Source organism: Capricornis sumatraensis, chromosome 2 (assembly GCF_032405125.1).
Source record: "Capricornis sumatraensis isolate serow.1 chromosome 2, serow.2, whole genome shotgun sequence".
NCBI lineage: Eukaryota > Metazoa > Chordata > Mammalia > Artiodactyla > Bovidae > Capricornis > Capricornis sumatraensis.
This window is the reverse complement of record NC_091070.1, coordinates 180,997,491-181,022,944: the sequence shown is the minus strand read 5'-3', so window position 1 is coordinate 181,022,944 and position 25,454 is coordinate 180,997,491. Positions and strand designations below refer to the sequence as shown.

Below are 25,454 nucleotides of genomic sequence, written 5' to 3'. Positions count from 1 at the left end.
AGCTCCCGGTCTTGTTTTTGCTGACTGTATAGAGCTTTTCCATCTTTGGCTGCAAAGAATATAATCAATCTGATTTTGGTGTTGACCATCTGGTGATGTCCATGTGTAGAGTCTTCTCTTGTGTTGTTGGAAGAGGGTGTTTGCTATGACCAGTGCGTTCTCTTGGCAAAACTCTGTTAGCCTTTGCCCTGATTCATTCTGTACTCCAAGGCCAAATTTGCCTGTTACTCTAGGTGTTTCTTGACTTCCTACTTTTGCATTCCAGTCCCCTATAATGAAAAGGACATCTTTTTTGAGTGTTAATTCTAGAAGGTCTTGTAGATCTTCATAGAACCGTTCAACTTCAGCTTCTTTAGCATTACTGGTCGGGGCATAGACTTGGATTATTGTGATATTGAATGGTTTGCCTTGGAAATTAATAGAGATCATTCTGTCATTTTTGAGATTGCATCCAAGTACTGCATTTCAGACTCTTTTGTTGACTATGATGGCTACTCCATTTCTTCTAAGGGATTCTTGCCCACAGTAGTAGATGGTATTGAGATAAATGGTCATCTGAGTTAAATTCACCCATTCCAGTCCATTTTAGCTTGCTGATTCCTAAAATGTCAACATTCATTCTTGCCGTCTCCTGTTTGACCTCTTCCAATTTGCCTTAATTCATGGACCTAACATTCCAGGTTCCTATGCAATATTGCTCTTTACAGCACTGGACCTTGCTTCCATCACCAGTCATATCCAGAACTGGGTGTTGTTTTTGCTTTGGCTCTGTCTCTTCATTCTTTCTGGAGTTGTTTCTCCACTGATCTCCAGTAGCATATTGGGCACCTACTGACCTGGGAAGTTCACCTTTCAGTGTCCTCTCTTTTTGTCTTTCATACTGTTCATGGGGTTCTCAAGGCAAGAACACTGAAGTGGTCTGCTGTTCCCTTCTCCAGTGAACCACATTTTGTCACAACTCTCCACCACAACCTGTCCGTCTTGGGTGGCCCTACATGGCATGGCTCATAGTTTCATTAAGTTAGACAAGGCTGTGGTCAATGTGATTAGGTGGGTTAGTTTTCTGTGATTGTGGTTTTCATTCTGTCTGCCCTCTGATGGAGAAGGATAAGAGGCTTATGTAAGCTTCCTGATGGGAGAGACTGAGGGGGAAACTGGGTCTTGTTCTGATGGGCAGGACCATGTTCAATAACTTTAATCTAATTTTCTGTTGATGGGTGGAACTGTATTCCCTCCCTGCTATTTCCCTGGGGTCAAACTATGGTGGAGGTAATGAAGATAATGGTGACCTCCCTCAAAAGAGGCTGTTAAGGTGACATAAACCTATCTGAACCAATGGCTGAAAGATGTCTGTGACACACTGCAAAATGAAAAAGGATAGTATGTACATTATGACCCTTCTGGTATTGCATATCTACAATCTGGAAAAACAGACAATAAATTGCTAACAGTGGTGAACATCTAGGAGGAATTATGAGGGAAGTTTGACTTTACACTTCCCATTCTTCTGTAGTTAAAAAAAAAATCTCCAAAGTAGCACATGCAACATTTGGAATGAAGAAAAATTAACAATATAGAAAAATAAATGGCTACAGTAAGGTAGTACTACAAGTTTAAGATCAGTTTCCTTATTCTTTACAGAGACTATTTTCTGTTTTGTCTTTCTTTTAAATATGCAAATGTACATACCTGCATTTATCCGGCTGTCCAATATCCCCTAAAACGTAGACTGTATTTTCTTCTCTACTTTCCAAAACCCATTCAGAGCTGAGCTAAAAACAAAGATAAATAAATAAATCAGCTGCAGAGGTAACTGCATCAGAAAATAAGAGGACACTTTCATGAAGGAAGAAGCCTAAACCAAAAGCAGGCAGGAAAAAGCATTTCAGAGGAAGAAGCGGAGGGAGGGAAAACACTGATGAGGACACAGAGGATAGAGAGGCATCTTAGAGCATAAAAATCAAACAAGACATTATTTTCACTGCTTCAAGAAAGAAGCCAGGGACTTTTGCTTTGTGGCACAGAGTGCCCTGTCCATGTGAATGAGGACCATGTATCTTTTCTGTCAACAACCTCTCTCTCCCCTGAGGCTGTGAACAACAGTTTAGGTACCCAAAAATGTGAACTTTTATTTCCCATTTCCACTTCCTTTAGAATTACCCTCCTCCCAATCCAGTTTACCCATGGCTTCATTTTAATGGTGAAACAGTAGATGGTATGGTGATAGGAGGAGGGCCTGAGAACAAATCTGACCAATGATGCTTTCAATTCAAGAAAAAAATTTTTGAGTCATTTTTATTTGAAAACTTAGGCAGCAAATAAAGGCCCTCCCAACTTCCCAACCTCACCTCAAAGCCTTAATCATACTGGACAAGAATACTATCTTGGTTCTGTAGAATTAAAGTGCCTGGTCCCATTCTTACCACTAACCACCAAAACCACCACCACACACAGCTCTGTATTGTTTTAACAAATATCCTTGGTGCTTCTCACAAACTCTTTTTTAAGAGTAAGACTAAACTGTGCTTGCAAGTAAGGAGCAACCCCTCTTAATGATTTGAAAACGGCTGCCAAATTAATAGAGATTATTGTCTCAGTTTTCTGTTGGCCATTCCACACATTTTACCAGAATCTAGCTTTAGGAAGAGTGCAGTCCCATGCATTACATGGCAGAAGTGGAGGGGTGCCTGGGGACAGGGAGATGAGTTACCTCTGAGGCTGCAAGGCCAGCATTCGCACAGGACCTTACAGTCTAGGTGGGAGACAACACAAATGAACACGCAAAAGCAACCTAAAATCAGAACAGTGGGTGTGGCATGATGTCACCTTTATGACCATTGCTAATTCGGTGACTGATACTGGACAGGGCTTCTCTGGGAAGGCTTGGTGCAGTGCGTGTGCAGGCTCCATCAGTTGTGTCTTTGCAACCCCATGGACTCTTTGTGATCCCATGGACTGCAGCTTGCCAGGCTCCTCTGTCCATGAAAATTTTCAGACAAGAACCCTGGAGTGGGTTGCCATTTCCTACTCCAGGGGATTTTCCCAACCCAGAGATCACATTCGAGTCTCTTGTGTCTCCTGCATTGGCAGGTAGACTCGATACCACTGTAGCACCTAGGAAGCCCTCTTTCTGCAGTGTATAAGGCAAAACTAATGACAGGAGGCCAGGCAGAGGATACAATACAAATTTTGATGTGATGACTTTGACTTGGCTATTTTGTCATGAACAATTTTTTTTAAAATTCAAACAACAAAACACTATACTTTCAGCTTCAAATTTTTATATAACCAATTGACTTAACTAGATAAATAGATACGCTGCCCTGCAGCAAAACAGAAACCTGAAATGAGCTACATGCTAATACCCTGCTTTGGCTCAGAAGCAGGGATTCAAATCCCATATTTAGGAGACTCATCCAACAATTATTTTTGAGCAGTTCTTCATGCCAGAAGCTGAGCTGCATCAAAGAGGGTGCAATGAAGAAGAGCAATATGGTCACTGCTCATGTGGCGCTTACAGTCCACAGGACTAACAGAATCAAAGAAAGATGCACAGAAAGACATAATTATACAGAACTTAAAAATGCTATGAAGGAAAAAGAGCATATAATGATGAATGTGATCCAGTATGGAACTCAAGAGGGAAGTAACATTGAGCTGAGATGGAACAGTTATCATGCAAGGTCGGGAGAAACTGGCTTGGGTAAAGGTAGAGCATGTGCAAAGACCCTACAGAGGGAGGGAGCCAGTCTGCCTCCCCAGCTGCATAAATAGAGAAAACCCTCCAAAATGCCTTTTGTGTGTGAGTAAAGAACAGCACTAACCCATTCATACCTGCTCAGAGCAGAGCATGTCTGAGGCCTTGCTACCCATTTCTTGTAGCATGCTCCCAAAGATGAACAGAAATCAACAAGATGGGCTCCATGCTTTAAAGCAATAAGAAGCTGGCCCCAAACCAGAAAATGGACACATACTCAGAACCTTTTAGAGCAGGAAGGGACCTGAAGTTCCACCAGGCACAGGCTCTTTCAGAAGGGCTAACATGAAAATCTTTTTAAAACTCACAAAGCATTTTAATATGCACATCTGGTGACATGTTATTTGAACACAGGAGTCATGAGGTTGCCCTGGGCCTCATAGAAGATTGAGAATCAGACTAAATCACCAAGATTCTATCAAAACCTATAATCAGAAAGGGTTTCGTTTTTCCCTTATTCTTTCTCTACTACAAGCAACACTATATTGAAATCAACTGGACAGGATAATAAAATGGTATCGATTTGTGATGCTTAGCCTAGAGTTTAAACTCTTGAGAAATCAAGATCAGTGACAGAATTTCTTGACAATATGTATTTACTATGATGTTTTTATAGGCTGATTCAGTAAGAACAAAAGATAAAAACTTAAAACACACCCATATAGCTCCTTAAAGGCATGCTAAGCACTTAAACCTAAGACTGGTGACCCATATGAAATGATGACTCATTTAGAATAACAAGTGTCTTTTGGTGCTACAGCATTTGACCAATGGCTTCATTCAACTAACATTCCCTTCCAAATAAACTAACCAATATGCTCTAGCTACTTAACTCTTAGAACAAGCAAGAAAAAAGCAAGATCAATTATAAATACTTTGGATAATTCCAAGAAATCAATTCAAGTTTCTTGCTACAAGATACAAAAAGTAAATCTTTAACGCTAGAAAAACTGACCAGTAGGAATCACTCAATACCCTTTAAAAATAACATGATCCACTGGATTCCATTCTTAACTCAAATGAATACAAAGAAGCTCAGAAAATAGGAAGGATAAAAGTGAGTGAACAAAAGCTCTTTGATGATATCAGTGAATTCTTCCACCCTAATCTACTTACAAATTTTCAAATATTTGAAAGAAAACGCCTTTCTTCCAATGATAAAGGATTACTTTAGTGGTTCAATCTTGCAGATGCTACTGGTACATAAAAAAAAAAAAAACAGGGAACTTTTGTAAATTCTCAATTTCCTTTTTTTTTACAAAAGTCTTTTGCAAGAGACATAAATAATCTAATACTTTGCAAATGAGGGGAAAGTAACAGAAACAAAATTCGATTCTGTGAGTCTGAACAGGACTACCTACAGTAAGTGGGATAGTACAACTATTTTTTAAGATGCAAAATTCCAGAAATCAGTGTCTGAAGATACAGAAAGTCTGTTAAATTTTCAAGGACATCTTTTGAACTGTAAGTATCTATTAGAGAAGAACATAAAACTAAATTTTGAACAGTGGAGATGACAGACATAAATACAGATCATTTTAATATTCACAAATACGATGGTAAGAATATGACTGCCTTGGGCCAAAGGCCATGGCCAAGTTCATATGATAAATAGACTGGATGGTGGTTAAAATCGATGACAAATGTATATGTATAAGTGAATCACTCTGCTGTACAACTGAATCACACCGTTAATCAAATATACTCCAATATGAAATTTTTTAAAACAATTAAACAAGGAATAAATGAAAGTAAAATATAAATTTTTTGAAAAAATCAATGATACAACTCAAAATATTTTGATTTTTACTAGAGAAACCAACACATCTACAGTGAGTTACTTTATGGATGCCTTAAAGTAAACAAAGCTTTTGATTTCTGAAGTAGAAAATAAAATGTTGATAAATTAAGATATAAACCCAGGAAAATTGAAAAGGAAAATTTACAATTTAGAAAATGCCCTGAAATTAGCTGCTTAATATATTAAGAAATGTTAAAACTGAAGATCTTAAACGTTAACTATCTCAGCAGGTACCAGTATTAAGGCTGGTGGGGAAGCCTGATGCGACAGTACAAGCTCCAAGAGGGCCGCGGCTTTTGTCCCTTTTGTTCCGTGCTTTACAGTGTTAGGTAATCAAGAAGAAGCTAAATGGTTAAACGAAAGATGCAAGTAACAAAGCAAGCAACACTACCCAATGGAAATATCAATGTAATTCAGGGTGTGGTTTTATTGCCTCTATGTGCATCTAGCAAGTGGACCTTGAGAAGTCACTTTAATCTGAGCCATCCATGAACCTGAGAAGAAGCATCTTGTCCGACAGATCAGAAAGGTCTTTCAAAAAAATCTTTCTGAAGCTCCTGCTGCTGCTGCTGCTGCTGCTGCTGCTGCTGCTGCTAAGTCACTTCAGTCGTGTCCGACTCTGTGCGACCCCATAGACGGCAGCCCACCAGGCTCCCCCGTCCCTAGGATTCTCTAGGCAAGAATACTGGAGTGGGGTGCCATTTCCTTCTCCAATGCATGAAAGAGAAAAGTGAAAGGGAAGTCGCTCAGTCGTGCCCGACTCTTAGCGACCCCATGGACTGCAGCCCACCAGGCTCCTCCGTCTGTGGGATTTTCCAGGCAAGAGTACTGGAGTGGGGTGCCACTGCCTTCTCCAAAGCTCCTACAATGCCTTTGTCAAATGAGGCTACAGAAAGATGTTAGTGCTAAAGTGATACAATGCAGGCTTTAAGGCAGAGGACTGAAGTGGCCTGTCAAGTTGCTTAGAAGAACAAAGAATAAATAAATACGGATTCTGAGCAAAAGCCTGGTCACAAACCAAAGCCCCATTTCATAAGTCTCAGATGACACAGAAGAGCAGTTAAAAGTCTGAGCTGGAGTCCTAAGGACCCCGGTTTGAATCCTGCCTTCCCCACTGACTAGCTATTATGATCTTAGGCAAGTTACTTAACATCTCAAACCTCAGTGTTTTCAGCTGTAATTGGAAGGATAAAAAACAAAAGAGCATTTATCTCCTAAAGCTGTTAAGAGTTAACTTAGTTAATGCATATAAAGCACCTAACACAGAGTGCAGCAGGCAGTAAGCATTCCTACTTCGCTTGCAATTTCAGCTTGGTGAATGCGGTTCCAGTCAAGGAGAGGAACTCCAGTATATACCAAGCATCTGCAACATCTCATGCAGGAAGCAGGCGCGTGTACTTCATTCTCATAAAAAGCACAAGTTTTAGGCTAGTCAGTGGAGGTGCCAGATGTCAAACATGTGACGGATACCGAAGACCCAGTTCTTTCCACAGGGCATAGAAACTGCTTTTAAGTGCCCTCCCATCACCAACACCACTGTCTTCTCTGGCTTCTTAGCACTTTCCATAGTCTAACATTCACCTGAGAGACTGATCTCACTCCAGGCCACTTCCTCCAGACACTGAAAACACTGTCATTCTAACTTATGGGTGCCGGGGTAAGGGATAGTTGGGGAATTTGGAATGGACACGTACACACTGCTGTGTTTAAAATGGATAACCGACAGGGTATGGCACAGGGAACTCCGCTCCATGTTATGCAGTGGCCTGGATGGGAGGGGAGTTTGTGGGGAGACCATGGTTACACATGTATGTATGTGGGGTGCCTTTGCTGTTCACCTGAAACTGTCCCAATACTGTTTGTTAATCGTCTATACCCCAATACAAAATTCAAAGAAAAAAATAAAAAGAACTTTTGTTCAAAAAAAAAAAAAAAATCACTATCACTGAAGGGCCCCAGGCCCTGCTTGCATTCCATCCCATAACTAACTGCACTGCTCTGGCATGAGGGTAGGGGTGGAAGGTGTGGGGAGGAAGTTCTGATGGCCCTGAAACAGGCCCACCCAGTGAGAATGAAACCTCCTAGAGACCCAACACACACACATACAATGGGAAAGCATCTTTCTTCCCTCTCAATCTCATCACTGAGGGCTCTGCACCCACCAGAGCCTTGGCAATGACTGTTTCTGTTGCTCCCAGTGCCCCCTGCTTTGCCGAGTCCCAGAAAACTGTTCTGATGAAGGCATCACAAGATGCTATGCAAAGCTGGTGGATTCCAGCCAAAAACATGACATAAATACAAAATCTGCTTTTTTTCTTTTTCCTGTCAGCAAGTCAGAATTATGGCTTTTCTATATGCCACTCCTGCCACACAGAATAACTCACTTCTAACTATAGCAGCAATTCCAGGAATACTCCAGAACCGTAAGTGCTGCTTCATTTACAAGAAACTTCTAGAGATGATCAAACAATCAATGCCAGCTCGATGGGCCGGGGCTCTCTGCACTGCTCCCCGTGAGCCTGCTTTCCCTGAGAGACTGCTTCTGATCAAAGTAAATATATTATATACGTGTTTACCTAAAAGCCACACTGTATCAAAATGCTTTGCTATCCCCCTTTTCTCTCCTTTCACCACTAATGCATCTATAGTTTTACTAAATAGCGCAGAATATAGAGGTCTAAATACGGTGACAGAAGTGGGTTCCCCAAAGATGAAAGTGGGGGGGGGGGGCTTGTCTTCACCTTCTGTGCTTTCCACCATTCATTGCTGAAATACTTATAAAACACCTGTACCTTCACAATAAAACCTTGCAGTTGCCTGGTACTCTATAGCTTAAAAAGGGCTTTCACATCTATAACCACATTCAAGTCTCACAACTCCTTATAGATGAGAAGACTCAGCTTCAGACATTCCCACGGTCAAGCGACCAGTGAGTGTCAAGACCAGGCTTAGACACATTTCTCAGCCTCCAGCTTCACTGCCCTTTCAGTTTGCCACACTCCTTGAGCAATGTGCAGGCTTTGGGGGAATCTGGCAGATAGATGGGGAAACAGTGGAAACAGTGGCTGACTTTATTTTAGGGGGATCCAAAATCACTGCAGATGGTGACTGCAGCCATGAAATTAAAAGACGCTTGCCCCTTGGAAGGAAAGTTATGACCAACCTAGACAGCATATTAAAAAGCAGAGACACTACTTGGCCAACAAAGGTCCATCTAGTCAAGGCTATGGTTTTTCCAGTGGTCATGTATGGATGTGAAACTTGGACTATAAAGAAAGCTGAGCACAGAAGAATTGATGTTTTTGAAGTGTGTTGTTGGAGAAGACTCTTGAGAGTCCCATGGACTGCAAGGAGATCCAACCAGTCCATCCTAAAAGAAATCAGTCCTGGGTGTTCATTGGAAGGACTGATGTTAAAGCTGAAACTCCAATACTTTGGCCACCTGATGCAAAGAGCTGACTCATTGGAAAAGATCCTGATGCTGGGAAAGAACGAGGGCAGAAGACAGGGACAACAGAGGATGAGATGGTTGGATGGCATCACCAACTCGATGGACATGAGTTTGGGTAAACTCAGGGAGTTGGTGATGGACAGGGAGGCCTGGCGTGCTGTGGTTCATGGGGTCACAAAGAGTTGGAAATGACTGAGCGACTGAACTGAACTGAAAGAAGTAGATGCTAAAAATCTAAATCCACCTAAGCCTGCCAGTCCATTGAGAGCTGGCAAGATGAACATGTACATGGGGAACCTCAAGAAATCAGATGCAGAGGGGATGCTGAGAAACAAGAGTTTAACTACAGGAGTCAAGGAGAGAGAGGGCTGTGAAGTGACCAGGGAGAGCAGACTCTGTTTCCAGCCTTCAATAGTCTAAAAAGAAATGAAGGTGCAGCTGTCCTGGAAAAGGGCTAGAGGGAGGAAAATTGAGAGGATGGAGGCACAGGAAGGGCTAGGCAGACCAGGAGGGTTCCAGCAGGAAAGAGGGAGACACAGTGAAAAGGTGAAGCAGAGTCAGACTGAGGAATGTGTGTGTGTTGTTGCAGACAATGTGTGTGTGTGTGTGTTGTAGACAGTAAGAAGAGTGCATGTGTTGTAGACAACAAGAAGAGTGTGTGTGTGTATGTTGTAGACAATAAGAGAAACTGCCTGGTATTGAAAAAGCCTCTAAAGCTCTCTGAGTTCAAATCCTGTGTAATAAGTGTTACACAACCTCTACAGTTCTTCACAGAACAGAAACAGTTAGAAGCCTAGGCCTGGAGTCACCCCAACCTGGGTTCAGACCCCAGCTCGACTGTCTATCTGACCTTAGCCAAGTTTTTCAACCTCCTTAAGTTTCTGCTTCCTCTGGGATTAATAAAGTATCTACTTTACAGGGCTGTTGTGAAGATTCTAGATTTCTCCAAACCTTTTCTTCTACAGTAAGTTTTTCCTGGCTCACACTCAAAAAGCTCACAGTTCATTAATCCATTTTCTGTGAATATAGTCAAGGCTTTTGAAAATGTTTAGATTAAAAAAAAAAAAAAAACAGACGTCACAAAGCAAATAAACCCTTATCGTACAAATGCTTGAAATCATATCGTGCTGCACCCTAACACAACTAGGTCTTCATCAACTTGTATTTCCAAAGTGTCACAATGCAAAGACACAGAACCTCTTGCAGATATGCCATCTGGTGAAACATGAAGGTAACTATAACTCATAGGAATATACAGGAAATAACCCTGAATCCCCTCCACCCCTGGCCAACTTTTACTAATTTATTTGTGTGTCTGCTGCATATTCACCTCCTCCCTCTATTATGTACTAAGCTCTTTGGAGATAGAAATCCATCTAACATGTTCCCTGTAATTCTTTAACCACTTAGGGTTCCTGGATACAAACAACAGACACCAGCTCTGTTTACCTTAGGATGAAAATAAATCAAGGGAGAGATTTAGGAGCACAGAGACAGTCTGATAGCAACATCACCCTAGCATGGCCACCACTGGTTACCAGCCGTCACCACAGCTGACTCCCGACTCTGCTGTTTCCACAGTGACCTCAAGCCACGCCTGTATATTTGCACCCTTCCCTCCAGATGCAGGTGGCACTAGTGGTAAAGAATCTGCTGCCAGCGCAGGAGACTTAAGAGACATGGATTCAATCCCTGTGTCGAGAAGATCTCCGGGAGAAGGACACGGCAACCCAATCCAGTATTGTTGAATCCAGTACAGAGAATCCCATGAACAGAGGAACCTGGTGGGCTACAGTCCATAGAGTCACACAGAGTTGGACACAGCTGAAGCGACTTGGCACACATACACTCCAGATGCAAGGTCTTGAGACAGAGAAATCCAAGAGGCTGGGCTTGGTTCACCTCCCATTATGTTTCCATACCTCCTTCAACTTTCATAGCAAAATGGACGATCACTTCAGAAATGAAGGGTGTTCAGATGCTGGAACGTCAATACATGTTAACTGCTATCAATGGCAACGTCCACCCCAGTCTATACCCTAAAGGAGCTCAGCTAGTGACTCAAAAGATAAGTGACACCAGGGAGAAAAATAAAGGGAAATCTCAAGAAAAGTGTTTCCCTATATGGGCCCCTGCACCTCTCCTCAACCAAGAAACTGTCATCAGGTTTTATGTTTAGACTTGAAATAGCCTGCCAACAGTCTCCAGCGCTGCACTCAGGCAAAGCTCCTCTGTGAACCGTGTTTGCGCAGTGACTAATCCACTTGGTCTTCACCAAAGCAGCAGACTTGATCGTGGGGTCAATAGGCTCCTCCCTCCAGAGCGTGGCTCCTCGCTTTCCGCCCCATCTGTCTAAGTTGTCTGGCACCAGCTGAGAGGCCAGTAACAGTTATGCACCATTATCTGACATCCTAGGAACCGTTGCTAACAGCCATGCTTTACTTTTTTTAAACCATGGTCTATAGTAAGAAATGAAACGTACAGCACATGTGCATATATGATAAAAAAATGAGTTTCATAGAAAAATATTCTTATTACATGCAAAAAAAAAAGAAAAATATTCTTATTACATGCAATTCACTATTTTCTATTCTATACTATTTTGTTCTTTAATAATAATGGAGTTTAAACGCTAAACAAGATCCACAAAATCAGAGTCCACTAATGAGTAATAAACCACCATTTGAGAAACACTGATCTAAAGGATTGAACGAGATTACCAAAATAGAATTTACTTTATAATCACTGTTTATAGTCAGCTGAATACAAAGCAATGAAATGTATTTCATCTGGAATCCCTTCGACTATCAGCAGGTCATTCCTCTTCCCACACAGTGCAGTCTACGATGTTTGAACACAAGCAGCTGCTCTGAGATCCACTGTACCCTGCCACACTCATCGTCTTCATTTCACAATACAGTTCCTTCTCAAAGAAAGCTCTTCGGCTGGTTACCTCCTAAATCCACATAATGTTGCCAGAGACCAAGAAATGTAGAAACAATACCTGCAGAGCATGGAAGATTCAGCTTTTAAATTCTGCCATTACCCATGATTTATTCCCACAGTCCCCAGTTTCTAATTTTAGAATCACATCTCCTAGTGATATTTTACAGTAAACTAAGAAATTCAAAGTCCATTCTGTCTGCTTTGCATCTGTGCAAATTTTTCAATGTATTTTTATGGGAACAAACATTGTAAATGGAGAGAAGAATTCAGTATATCGCCACCAATGGGTATTGCTAGGCAGAGGGATAGCTTCCCAAGCCCTGAAGATTTAAACAGTACATGGATATATGATGAATTGGTGAGGGATCTTCTGTAGCAACTTTATGTTTTTCTACCAGTAACCTGAAAAAAGGTAAGGAAATACAGCTATTCTCTCTCAAGATTTCACTTTATCCTCTGTTCATAAAGAAGGCAGAACCTCAGTGAGACACTTTTGTGTACCCTTAAGGCGAGGTACTAAGTAGGTCCAGAGCATGACTACATCCATAATTCTTTTATCAAAGAGCCTCTGTCTATTTGAATTATACTTGAATTTAGCCAAAACTTGACAACACTTGAATTTAGCTAAACAGGCATCCATTTTATTGTGCCAAAATATTCAGTGGCAATGTCTGGTCTTCATTCATTCCATTGAATTTTCCTTTCGGTATTTTTTGGGGAAGGATGGGAATGGCACAGATTCCAGCTGCGGAGCTTCTTTGGTTTCTCCTTTAAAGGGAATAAAAATGTAGAAAGAGAGAAGGGGAGGATAATTTGCTAAAAGCGCTTCAAAGATAAATATTATGGTAGGATGTTAAAGACAAATTAGACTAAAAAGAAAAACATAAACATAAGTATAACTAGAAGGAGTAACTCCCTTGCTCCTGGACATCATTCATCAGGTCAAATAACCAATCAAACAAATGCTCATCCTGAAAAGCCTGTGAAGCAGAGTTTAGTGGGAATAAAAGAAAGCAAGAAAAGATATATCAAAGGAGAGTTAGTCATCCAAGAATGTGACAAAATAATAATAAATGATTGGTTGCCAAACACAAGACACACCCGATCAAAGCAAAATAACTGTTCAAAAGAGAAGGTGTGAGTGGGGAGCTGAGGTAGTTAATCCAATCCAGAGAATTCAGGAAAAAAAAAAAAAAAACCAGCACAATGGAGTTAAACATTCTAGTCAAAAAGATGTGAGGGAGAACACTGGCCTTGTCACTCAGCTGCCTGGGATCAAGTTACTTTTTAACTTTCTCTGACTGTTTACTCTTTGGCAAATAAAGATAACAGCAATTCTTTGACAGGATTGGTTTCAACTCTGAGAGAAAAAAATATATATCCATCTAGCAGAACACCTGGCTCACAGTAGGCATATAATAGTATGACCATTATGGAGCAGGTGGGATTTGAACAGTGCCTTTAGGAATGGGGAAGAAACAAATAGGAAGAGAACAGTAGCTGACTGAGGGGAACATTCCAAATAATAGAAACCTGAAAAAATAGCAAAAGAAGGAAAGGGGGAAGGGTAAAACCCTTTGGGGACAGAAGGCCCGTGTAGAACAGAAAGAAATGGGGAAAGGGAGAAAGCTGACACCAGCTTACAGCAGATCATAACTGCCCAACTCAGGAGTATGGACTTTCTTTTGAAGAGAGAACTCCAGAGAAAAACTCAAATCCCCAGGCTCACATGAATTCCTCAGAAACGAGCAAGTCTCCCAGCATGTGAAAACGTGCCACGTGGGGGTGGAGGGCACTTCAGACCCAGGAGATGCTGGGGGAAGGCATGGGGACACTTTAACTTCATCTGTGGACAGTAATATCCTTCTTTTAAAATATTTTAAGTGAGTCAACTAGTCCTTCATAAATATAAGGTTGTACACTAAGATCCCCCACCTCCCCCTTCCCCTGGTGTGAACATCCCAAGACAAGAAGTTAACTGAGTGAACAGCCCCAATAGTGCCACTGGTAAGAACTAATTTGAATATCCACGAGGGATCCATACTTTAACCCCGCCTTACTATGTACACATAACTCCCACAAAGAACTTTAAAATAAATAAATAAAAAGAGATGCTAGAGGTTTTCTTCTGTGAATTACACTGTGAATGAGTCAGAAATTTTCCCAAAGCTTTTGTCCTCACAGCTGAAGAGGCAGCCTGTCTGGGGCATTTACTAAGAGCTCTGGGGGAGTGAACATGTTGATTCATCATCCTCTGTAGAGCAGCCTCATCACAGAGGAGTCCATGGGGCTACCCTTGGGAGTCACTCTGAATTATTTTTGTAACATCTTGTCCTTGGATAAAAGGGAACACAGAGTCAGAAATAGGAGGTCAGAAAATCATCTATGACTCAGTAGAGTTGTTTACACAGCCTTGTTTCCCTCATATCCAGAGTCAACGTTCTAGATAATTAATAGGCATGTTTCCAGGGATCTAAATATGGCAGAATTCACAAAAATCGTGTTCAATGCAAATTTCTCTACCTTTGATGATTCAGAAGACCGTATCAGACCTTCTTAGACCTTAGAATCATGATTTTGACCAATCTGCATTTCATAGAGCCATTAAGAGGTGGAAGTGGAAGGGAAGGGGAATTCAATTAATAGAATTTGCATGAACAAGTTTCCTCACATGATCATTCATCTAAACAGCCTCCATGAGTTTACATAAACATTTTATCAGCCCATGGAGCTCTCTCTTGTCCAGCCAGGTGTTCCCTGAACATTTCTGTCTTGGCCTAAAGAACTGGCTGTCCAGCGCATCACACCTGTACTCACCGCCACAGAGCACAGAGATGCAGCACAAACGAGGTCCTTGGACGCCACGTCTCAAGTATTCCATGCTGCACTACAATGAATATTAATGAAGGACACTCTGCCTTTTTAGCCTTTCTCCAAATGAATACAAAAAAGCAAAGCTGGCATAACTAAACAAAACCATTAACTAATCAAGATCAATAAATGCAAAGTCAATGAACACAATTATATACTTTTTACAGCTTACAAAGCACTTTCAATACATGATCTCCATTAATCCTCACAATAATTTTAAGTATCATTCCTCTTAGTTTAATAATAAGCAAACTAGGCCTAGAGATACTAAGTGCCTTGTAAAAGGTCATATGTATTTATTAACCAAGTCATCAGGAGGCAAAGGAATTGGAAACAACTAAAGAAAAAAATGACAAATGATCATGGTGAAAATGTCAAGTTTCACAAACAAATTAAAATAACAGGATGCTATTTTTTTATCTAATCAGTCAATGCAGTGAAGTTGTTTTTAAATGTAGATACCATCCTGGATTAGTTATAAACTGTTGTTATCTTCAAGTTATAAAAGTTATTTAGACTCATGGTAATAAAAATATACATTCAACAATGTAGAAACATATCCCTGAAAAGCAAAAGTTCCTCTCCTTACTTGCGGGGGATAATTACTATTCAGTTTTTTTGTGCATCCTTTTTAAAAAATATCTTATTTTATTTGGCTGGGCCAAGTCGATCTTCACTGTGGCCTGCAGGATCTTTAGTTGTAACATATGAACTCCTAGTTGCAGAATGTAGGATCTAGTTTCCTGACCAGGGATTGAACCTGGGGCCCCCTCCGCTAGTTGTGTAGAGTCTTGGTCACTGGACCAGCAGGGAAGTCCCTACGCAAACTTTCTTGAGAACAATCTGGCTTCATATCAATTTGGACTAAAAATCCTCACATCTTGATTCAGCAATGCCATGACATGTTAATGAGAAAAGCAAGTTATAAAGCAGCCTGCAGAGGATAACCTATGCTGTACACACACACACACACACACACACACACACACACACACACACACACACACACACACACACACACACACTACCCTAGAGAGAGAAAAAAGATGGAAGGTGAGGAGGACACTGCTGGAAAGAGTACCAGTTTAACAGGTGCCTCTGGGATTCATGATTACTTCATTTTGCACACTTTTAAAGATTTTTTAAAGTATTCTACCACAACTATGTGTTATTCTAATCAACAGGAAAAGTAATTTGCCCAAGTTATACAAGGAGTTAGGGCTGGGATCAGAGGTTCAGGAGACCTGATTCCTAGTCAACTGTTTAAGCCACTCTACTTGCTGTAATTTGAAAACAGTTCAACAGTTACTAACAATCCAAAGCAATTAAGATGTGACAAGGCAAAAGATAATTATTTGTTAACGAGTGATAGAGACATTAAGTGCTATGACTTCAGAGGAGAAAGAGGTCACTGGTCCACAGAATGATTCCAAAGGTGTCAGAAGTCAGAAATTTAGACAGGTAAAGAGCAGGGTCGAGCTCTAGCTCCAATGAAGATGAAGGTGTGATCAAAGGCATCAGGAAGAAAACCGGTACGTCTATCTGGTGGACAGTAAGCAGACAAGCAAATTAATGAAGAAAAGCAGGAAACAGGACCAAGGAGGCAAACTGGGGTCCCACTGAGATCGAAGAGGTGATGGTGGACTGGAGAGAGGGCTTGAGAGTCACAGAGTGCTCACCCCTCCAAAGGGTAAATAAGTCCCAATCATCCTAACTCCTCTGTCCCCATCATGCCATGATTTCTCCCTCAAATTAAGGCAACGGTCTCCTAAAAAGTTCCCGCTTTCCTTTTCATCTGCCTCTATTCCAGTCTCCACAATGCAGCCTATTTCTAAACTGCAAATCTGAAAATTTTACGCCTTCTCTTAAACTCCTTTATTTTCTGCTCTCTTAAGAAAGATGGCCTTCAAAGCCTCCCACAGCTTATTGCCATTTGTACCCTAAACTCTGGTGTACTATTTGCAGTTCCTGGAATCCACTACATCCTTGTCTTCAAAGCCTTTGCTACTCCACTCATTCTTCAGTTCACAGCTCAGAAATCGTATCCGTCATCCAGGCTTCCCTGACTTGACCCACCTGCTACATAGAGGCACTGAGAGTATCCTATGCATACTTTCACAGCAGCGCTTATAAGCCTGCTCAGGACTGTCTACAGAATTGTGTCTTCACTGTCTCTGAGCCTCATGAGGGCAGGGACTCTAGCTATTATCTGGCTATGCGCAGCACCCAACAGGGCCTAAGGTACAGCAGATATTCAATAAATGCTTGTGGAAGGAACAGAAGTTTAACCATTTCCTTTCCCAGCATGCCTTCACGACCACTCCCACTTTCCTCTAGCAGTACTCATCCAATCCAGGTCAATGGCATTTACCAGCTTGCATTTAAGAAGCTGTTTTATAAACACATTAAATGTATAGTTATAGGCCTAACTGAATTGCACAAAATCATGTAACTTAGTTTTTTTTTTTTTTTTTTGGTATCTTCCCCCACCTAAGATTTCACAATTTGTTGGGAGTTGCCTAGGTGAAAGGAAGAAGAAAGTTTCAACACAGCATATCAAATCAATTCAATTGGACCACGAAGTAAAATAAAACTCAAGTTTATAATAAATATCACCCAAATGATTTGTTATAGAAAAATCAATGATAAATTGTGAACCAGTTCTACAGGCACAGTTTTATAATATTCCCTTACAATATTGCCCTGTGAAAGCACTGAATTTTTTTTTTTTAAGAAAAATTTTAATTGGAGGATACTTGCTTTACAGTAATACTTGTTGGTTTCATACATCAAAGTGTACAATTCAGTGACTTTTGGTATATTTGTAAAGTTGTGCAACCCTTACCACTATCTAATTCTGGAACATTTTAATGTTCATGCCCATTAGCAGTCATTCTCCATTCTCCCCTACTACATCCCCTGACAGTCATTAATCTATTTGCCTACTGTGGACATTTAATATAAGCAGAATCACACATTATGTGGCCTTTTGTTCCCAACTTATTGCACCTAATATGTCAAGGTTCATTCATTTTCCTAGATCTATGAGTTTCAATTCCTTTATAAAATGGGTTTCAACAAATCGTGCTGGGAAAACTGGACAGCCACATGCAAAAGAATGAAACTTACATCATATTCAAAAATCAACTCAAAACGATCACAGTCTTAAACATAAGACCTGAAACCATTAGACTCCCAGAAGAAAAGGAAGTTCCTTGATGTCTTGACGACTGGTGATGATTTTTTAAATTTGACACTAAAAGCAAAGACTATATCTGTAAGGGTTTAATATCAAAAACATGTGAGGAACTTGTAACTCAACAGCAAAAACAAAACAAAATTCCATAAACAATCCAACTGAAAACTGGTCAGAGAATCTAAGTGGACATTTTGCCAAAGAAGACAGATGGCTAACATATACATTAAAAAGCATTCAACATCACTAATCAGAGAAATGCAAATCAAAACCACAATGAAACATCACTTCACATCTGTTAGAATGGCTATTATCAAAAAAAAAAAAAGTGTTGGCGAGGACACGGAGAAAAGAAAACTCTTGTGCACTGCTGATGGGAATGTAAGTTGGTGCAGCCACTATTGGAAAACAGTGGAGGTTCCTCAAAAAAAAAGAACTACTAACATATAATTCAGGTATTTATCTGAAGGAAAATGAAAACACTAACTGGAAAAGATATTTTCATCCCCTATGTTTAACTGCAGCATTATTTACAATAGCCAAGACATGGAAGCAACCAAAGTGTCTATCAAGGAATGAATGATGAAGAAAACATGTATGTACACACACAATGAGATACCACAAAAAAGAAGGAAATTCTGCCATTTATGACAGCAAGGATGGACCTTGAAGGCAGTACGCTAAGTGAAATAAGTCAGATAGAGCAAGACCTAACTGTATGATCTCACTTACATGTAGAATCTTTAAAAAAAAAAAGAAAAACTCAGCTACCAAGAATAGATTGGTGGCTGGCAGAGGTGGGGAGTAGAGGAGTGGGTGAAACAAGTGAAGGGGGTCAAAAGGTACAAACTCCCAGTTTTAAGATACATGAGTCCTGAGAATGTAATGCACAGCATAGTGGCTACAGTGAACGATGCCGTATTGTCCATCTGTAAGTTACTAAAGAGAACATCTTAAAAGTTCTCACTGTAAGAAAAAAAACTTTAACTGCCTAGTGATGGACATTAAATTTACTGTGGTAATCATTTCAAAGTATAAACATACATTAGACTGCGTTATACACCTAATATAATGTGTGCCTATTTGCTCAGTCTTGTCTGACCCCATGGACTGCACCTCGCCAGGCTCCTCTGTCCATGGAGATTCTCCAGGCAAGGATACTGGAGTGGGTTGCCATGCCCTCGTCCAGGGGATCTTCCCGACCCAGGGATCAAACTCAGATCATCATTAATGAATGATCTATTGACCTGACTGAAACTAGAAGGTCTAAAGTAAACAACATACCAGAAACGTATTTTTTAAATGTGAAAATAAGAATAAAAGTTAGCAAGAATTAAAAAAAAAAAAATGGAACTAATACAGCTGCTGGTAATATAAAGTCCTTGCCAGGGATAAGAGAACAAAGTGGTTGCTATCTTGACCATACCTCTAAATGGCACCTTTTCTCATGAAAGTTATGGTGAGAAATTTCCTGGTGGTACGGAGGTTAAGACTCCACACATCCACTGCAGGGGGCATCAGTTTGATCCCTTGTCAGTGCAGCCAAAAATTAAAAATAAAGAAAGAATGAACGTTATGATGATATGACCCACTCGTGTTCTAGTCCAGACATCTGACTCAGGGTCAGAGATCATGCCCAATACATCACTTTCCTACAGATTATTACAATCAAAATCTAACTTGGGTTTTCTCCCTAGCATATCCCTGGGAAAGTCACCAACTTGATTACAAACTTTTAGAGGGCAAGAACAAGATCTTTTCTTCTTACTGCTTCAAGGCATAGTTGGCACAGTGCTCTGAAATTAATAGGTACATATCTGTGCAGTAACACTGAGATGCTACTATGTGCCAGGCACTGTACTAGGCACTGTGGTTTTAATGAGAAACAAAAAAGACGATTCCTTAATACAGAAACAGACACAACTTTTCAAATATTGGTTACGTCAATACATCTGAACCAGAAAATGTCACAGCCAGGAATGACATTAGTGTTTAAGTCATTCAATCTACTCATTATAAATGTGGACAAAGACCAAGAGCAGTGGCAAAATCAAAATAAATATTTTTGATTACATTAAATCAGTATTTCCAAACCATATTTTCTGGAACTTTGCATTGTTGTGCAATAACTGTTCTATACACATATATCTCAGAAAACAGAGAGAAGGACAAAGGAGGTATGTAGTTAAATAAAAAACTGGGGAAACATTAAACAGCATTTTAAACAAGAATACTCAGCCTTAAAAAATTTTTTATTGAAGTACAGTTGCTGTACACTATTACTTAAGCTATGTGCATGCTAAGTCAGCTCAGTTCAGTTCAGTCACTCAGTCGTGTCTGACTCTTTGTGACCCCATGAATTACAGCACGCCAGGCCTCCCTGTCCATCACCAACTCCCAGAGTTCACTCAGACTCACGTCCATTGAGTCGGTGATGCCATCCAGCCATCTCATTCTCTGTCGTCCCCTTCTCCTCCTGCCCCCAATCCCTCCCAGCATCAGGGTCTTTTCCAGTGAGTCAACTCTTCACATGAGGTGGCCAAAGTATTGGAGTTTCAGATTTAGCATCAGTCCTTCCAATGAACACCCAGGGCTGATCTCCTTCAGAATGGACTGGTTGGATCTCCTTGCAGTCCAAGGAACTCTCAAGAGTCTTCTCCAACACCACAGTTCAAAAGCATCAATTCTTCGGCGCTCAGCTTTCTTCACAGTTCAACTCTTGCAACCATACATGACCATTGGAAAAACCATAACCTTGACTAGACGGACCTTTGTTGGCAAAGTGATGTCTCTGCTTTTCAATATGCTATCTAGGTTGGTCATAACTTTCCTTCCAAGGAGTTAAGCGTCTTTTAATTTCATGGCTGCAGTCACCATCTGCAGTGATTTTGGAGCCCAAAAAAATAAAGTCTGACACTGTTTCCCCATTTCCCATGAAGTGACGGGACTAGATGCCATGATCTTAGTTTTCTGAATGTTGCACTTTAAGTCAATTTTTTCATTCTCCTCTTTCACTTTCATCAAGAGGCTTTTTAGTTCCTCTTCACTTTCTGCCATAAGGGTGCTGTCATCTGCATATCTGAGGTGATTGAGATTTCTCCCGGCAATCTTGATTCCAGCTTGTGCTTCTTCCAGCCCAGCGTTTCTCATGATGTACATTTAAGTTAAATAAGCAGGGTGACAATATACAGCCTTGACGTACTCCTTTTCTATTTGGAACCAGTCTGTTGTTCCATGTCCAGTTCTAACTGTTGCTTCCTTACCTGCATATTGGTTTCTCAAGAGGCAGGTCAGGTGGTCTGGTATTCCCATCTCTTTCAGAATTTTCCACAGTTTCTTGTGATCCACACAGTGAAAGGCTTTGGCATAGTCAATAAAGCAGAAATAGATGTTTTTCTGGAACGCTCTTGCTTTTTTGATGATCCAGCGGATGTCGGCAATTTGATCTCTGGTTCCTCTGCCTTTTCTAAAACCAGCTTGAACATCAGGGAGTTCACGGTTCACGTAAGTCGCTTCAGTTGTGCCCAACTCCGCAGTCCCATGGATTATAAGCCACCAGGCTCCTCTGTCCACCAGATTCTCCAGGCAAGAATACTGGAGCGGGTTGCCATGTCCTACCTCCAGGGGATCTTTCCCACCCAGGGACTGAACTCGCGTCTCTTGTCTCCTGCATTGGCAGGTGGGTTCTTTATCTCTAGTGTCACCTGGGAAGTCCATTTAAGCTATAAGTGTGTACAGTATAGTGATTGACAATTCTGAAAGGTTATGCTCCATAAACGGAGAAGGCAATGGCACTCCACTCCAGTACTTTTGCCTGGAAAATCCCATGGACAGAGGAGCCTGGTAGGCTGCAGTCCGCGGGGTCGCTAAGAGTCGGACACAACTGAGTGACTTCACTTTCACTTTTCACTTTCATGCATTGGAGAAGGAAATGGCAACCCACTCCAGTGTTCTTGCCTGGAGAATCCCAGGGATGGGGGAGCCTGGTGGGCTGCCGTCTATGGGGTCGCACAGAGTCGGACACGACTGAAGTGACTTCAGCAGCAGCAGCAGCAGCAGCAGCAGCAGCAGCAGCAGCATGCTCCATAAAATACTGCTTATATTCTCCATTTTGTTCAATATATCCTTGCAGCTCTTTGCTCTGTTGTTCAGCCACTAAGTTGTGTCCACCTCTTGCGACCCCATGGACTGCAGCATGCCAGGTTTCCCTGTCCTTTACTGTCTCCCAGAGTTTGCTCAAATTCATGTCCATTTTGTCAGTAATGCTATCTAATCATGTCATCCCCTGTCACCCCCTCCTCCTTTTGGCTTCAATCTTTCTCAGCATCAGGGTCTTTTCCAATGAGTCAGCTCTTCGCATCAGGTGGTCAAAGTATTGGAGCTTCAGTACTTCCAATGAATATTCAGAGTTGATTTCCTTTAAGACTGACTGGTTTGATCTCCTTGCAGCTTATTTAATGCCTAATAGTTTATATACTTCTTCATCCCCTACCCTTATATTGCCTTTTCCCTCTTCCCTCTGATAACCACTAATCTGAATGATGCTCAGCCTTTAATTTGGTAGTAAGTGCAGTGCGTCTCCAACTTTTGCAAAATTATTTGACTTAGGGACTTCTTTTTAATGGAACGTATATTTGGAAAAGTCCAAAGTCAGATGATCTCTATGTTCTCTTTCACGTCTCAACTTCTATGAATTTACCTAAGAGTATCAATCTCAGAAAGCTCATTCTTGGACAGATATTTTAATATATCAAATTCTTCAGAAAAGATATTCATTATTAATTCACCCACTCATTCAATCACATTCACATTGTCTCTCTCTCTCCTCCTCACATGTACACATGCCCTTGAATTAGACAGACATCAACACTGGAATAAAATCTAAAATGTCAATTAAATCAGCTCAAACTTAAAAGATACTCATAAAAGAGATGGTGAGAACAGAGTATTTTTATAATGTCACCTAAAGCAGGTGTTCTGGAAGGTAATGCCTGGAAAAGTTACATTTATTTCCTATGACCCAATAACCCAAACCCCTGGGGAAAGTCTTTGAAATTCTGAGAATAGCAGCTGGGCACAAAGAAGACCCAAAGAGAGAAAGGGAAGCAGTCACCTGGGACAGAATGGAGGCACCCTGCCCCAACTCCATCCCAGAGGATCCTCTGCCTTTATCGGCCTCTGCCTTCTTGCTCCTCTCCCCTTCAGCCCACTTGATTTTCCTGCTTTCATCCCCGATCTTTTTGCCAGTCTTCTCTTTTAGTTATATGACATGCTGGCAGCTAGCCAGGGAGTCTTCCCAGAAGAGAGCCCACTTTTCAGGAAACCCTGCCTCATTCCCAGCGAAGGGAAGACAGAGAGGAGAGGTGGCAGAGATTGAGCGATACAGCAAGTTCAAACCGGACCGGAGAACTCAAACAGATATCTGTCCACAAAAACAGATGCCAACTGTATCCAATTCATACTTAGTACAGTTACTTTTCATAAATGTATACCTCTCTAGGTATGTCAAACATCAGTGTTAATTTTTAATATGAGAGCTCTGTTAATACTAACAGCTCATGATCCCTCTCCTGTATATTTTCTTGGATTGATTTTTAAAACAACAGAAATAAAAGTATATTTAAAGCATACATCATGTGATAGACCTCTTGGAAAATTTCCCACATCCTCCCCACCCCTAGCCTCTCCCCCCAGTTATAGAACCTACACACTGGGAACCTTTGCTACATACCAAACCCACACACCTCATTCAACTCCCTACGAACAATTCCCTACAAACAGATTTTCAGAAGAAAAATCAAGTGGGAAAATGATTTCCTTAAATAACTTCCCCTACTTCTATATTTATTCATGCAGTTATGCACTTAATAATTTTCAGTGTGTGTTGATGTGTAATAAATAGCTTACATGACTCCTGTAACAACTGGAGGCGGTGGGGTGGGGTGGGGGGGCAGGTTCTATCTAGCATACTCTTTTCAGAGGCTAGGGCTCCTCCACTTCCCAATCTCCAAACGTTGGTGAGCCCTGGACTCCAGCCTGGATCTTCACCTTTCCTCTATCCATACTCACTCTCAAAGCAACCAAATTCAGTTGCATGACTGACAGGGCACTATATTAAAAAAAAAAAAAGTGCCATTTTAGTCGTTCAGCTGGATCTGATTGCTTTGGGAATGAGTGTGGGTGGAGGAACTCCACTTGGGGGATAACAAGTGTCTAAAGTCAATATAAAAACCAACACTAGATTCTTGCAACACCACCACACACCACCTCCCCCTCCTCTGAGTTCAACATCTCAGTAAATGTCACCACTATCAACTATGTTGTTTCAGCAAAAAATTCCAAGGTCAGTCTTGACATCTCTTTTTTTTCTCACATCTCACATCCAAACCATCACCAATTCTACCAGTATAGCTTCAAAAAGTCACACAGTCAACAATTTCTCACCACCTCATTCTCAGTCACCATTTTCTCCTTAATGTAAGCACCAAGAAGGTAGGGCTGTGTCAGTTTTACTCTCTATAGTATCTGCAATATCTGACACACAATAAATGCTCAGTAAATAGGGAACAAATAAATGAATACCTGGTTCAGAGAGGTGACAGGACCCAGAGTAAGGTAATGACAAAAGCCACATCTTGAACTCCAATCTCCACATATATAGGGAAGGACTGCTCCCACTCTTCCATATGAGCTTTTGAAGCTTTAAAGGAAAAGGGAGGGGGGGCTAAATACTACTTCTTTCACCTTTGAATTTAAGTTTTTATTTTTTCATTTTACTCTTCTCTCTCAAATGCACATGCTCAAAACTTCTCTTCCAATAAACCTCTACTCTAAGCGGGAAGGAAAGGCATACAAAGGACAGAAATGTTTATGGATCCAAAATACAGTCAAATTTTCAGTAATACCTTTGGTCTGTTTCCGTAAAATAGTATAAAATGTTTTAAAGGATAATAAGGATGATGGGGGAGGGAACCAGTTCAGATACTAATGCCAATTCTGAACTGAAGATATACACAGGGTTGGGTGTGGGGGTGCTTCATGAACTAATGCAATACATGTTCACATTTTATCTAAGAGCACTTACACATTCCTACCGGTGTCCTTAAAGAATAACTATTAGGAAATGAAAAGGCTGGGTTCTAAAGGAAAGAAGAACACTTTTCTTGCATAATAAACCTCTCTGGGCCTTTCCCATACCTGCGGCAAGGTAGAATTTACTCAGTATGCCAGGCCCAGAGTCTGCCACGATACATCTCTACCTTTCCCAGCCTCAAGTTCTTAGGTACAATGAAAGCATACAAATAAGATGTGTTACCAGTGTGTGCTCAGCCCTGATATACCATGATTCCCCTGATTTTAAGGAATAGGGCCCCTGAGAAGTACAGGAGCTACCTCCGAGGGCAAGTGTGAAATGCACACATGTTCCTTTACT

The 25,454-nt window shown here is 41.0% G+C and overlaps 1 protein-coding gene across 2 annotated transcripts in view; it reads right to left on the bottom strand.

Moving 5' to 3' along the window:
• Positions 1-25,454, bottom strand: part of JAK1 (Janus kinase 1) — a 245,042-nt gene that overhangs the window by 55,138 nt on the left and 164,450 nt on the right. For both annotated transcript variants that reach the window (XM_068964049.1, XM_068964048.1), the window contains exon 2: positions 1,690-1,772. In XM_068964049.1, coding sequence (XP_068820150.1) covers positions 1,690-1,695 — 6 coding nt within the window. In that variant the 5' untranslated portion in view covers positions 1,696-1,772. The remainder of the gene's footprint in view (positions 1-1,689; positions 1,773-25,454) is intronic.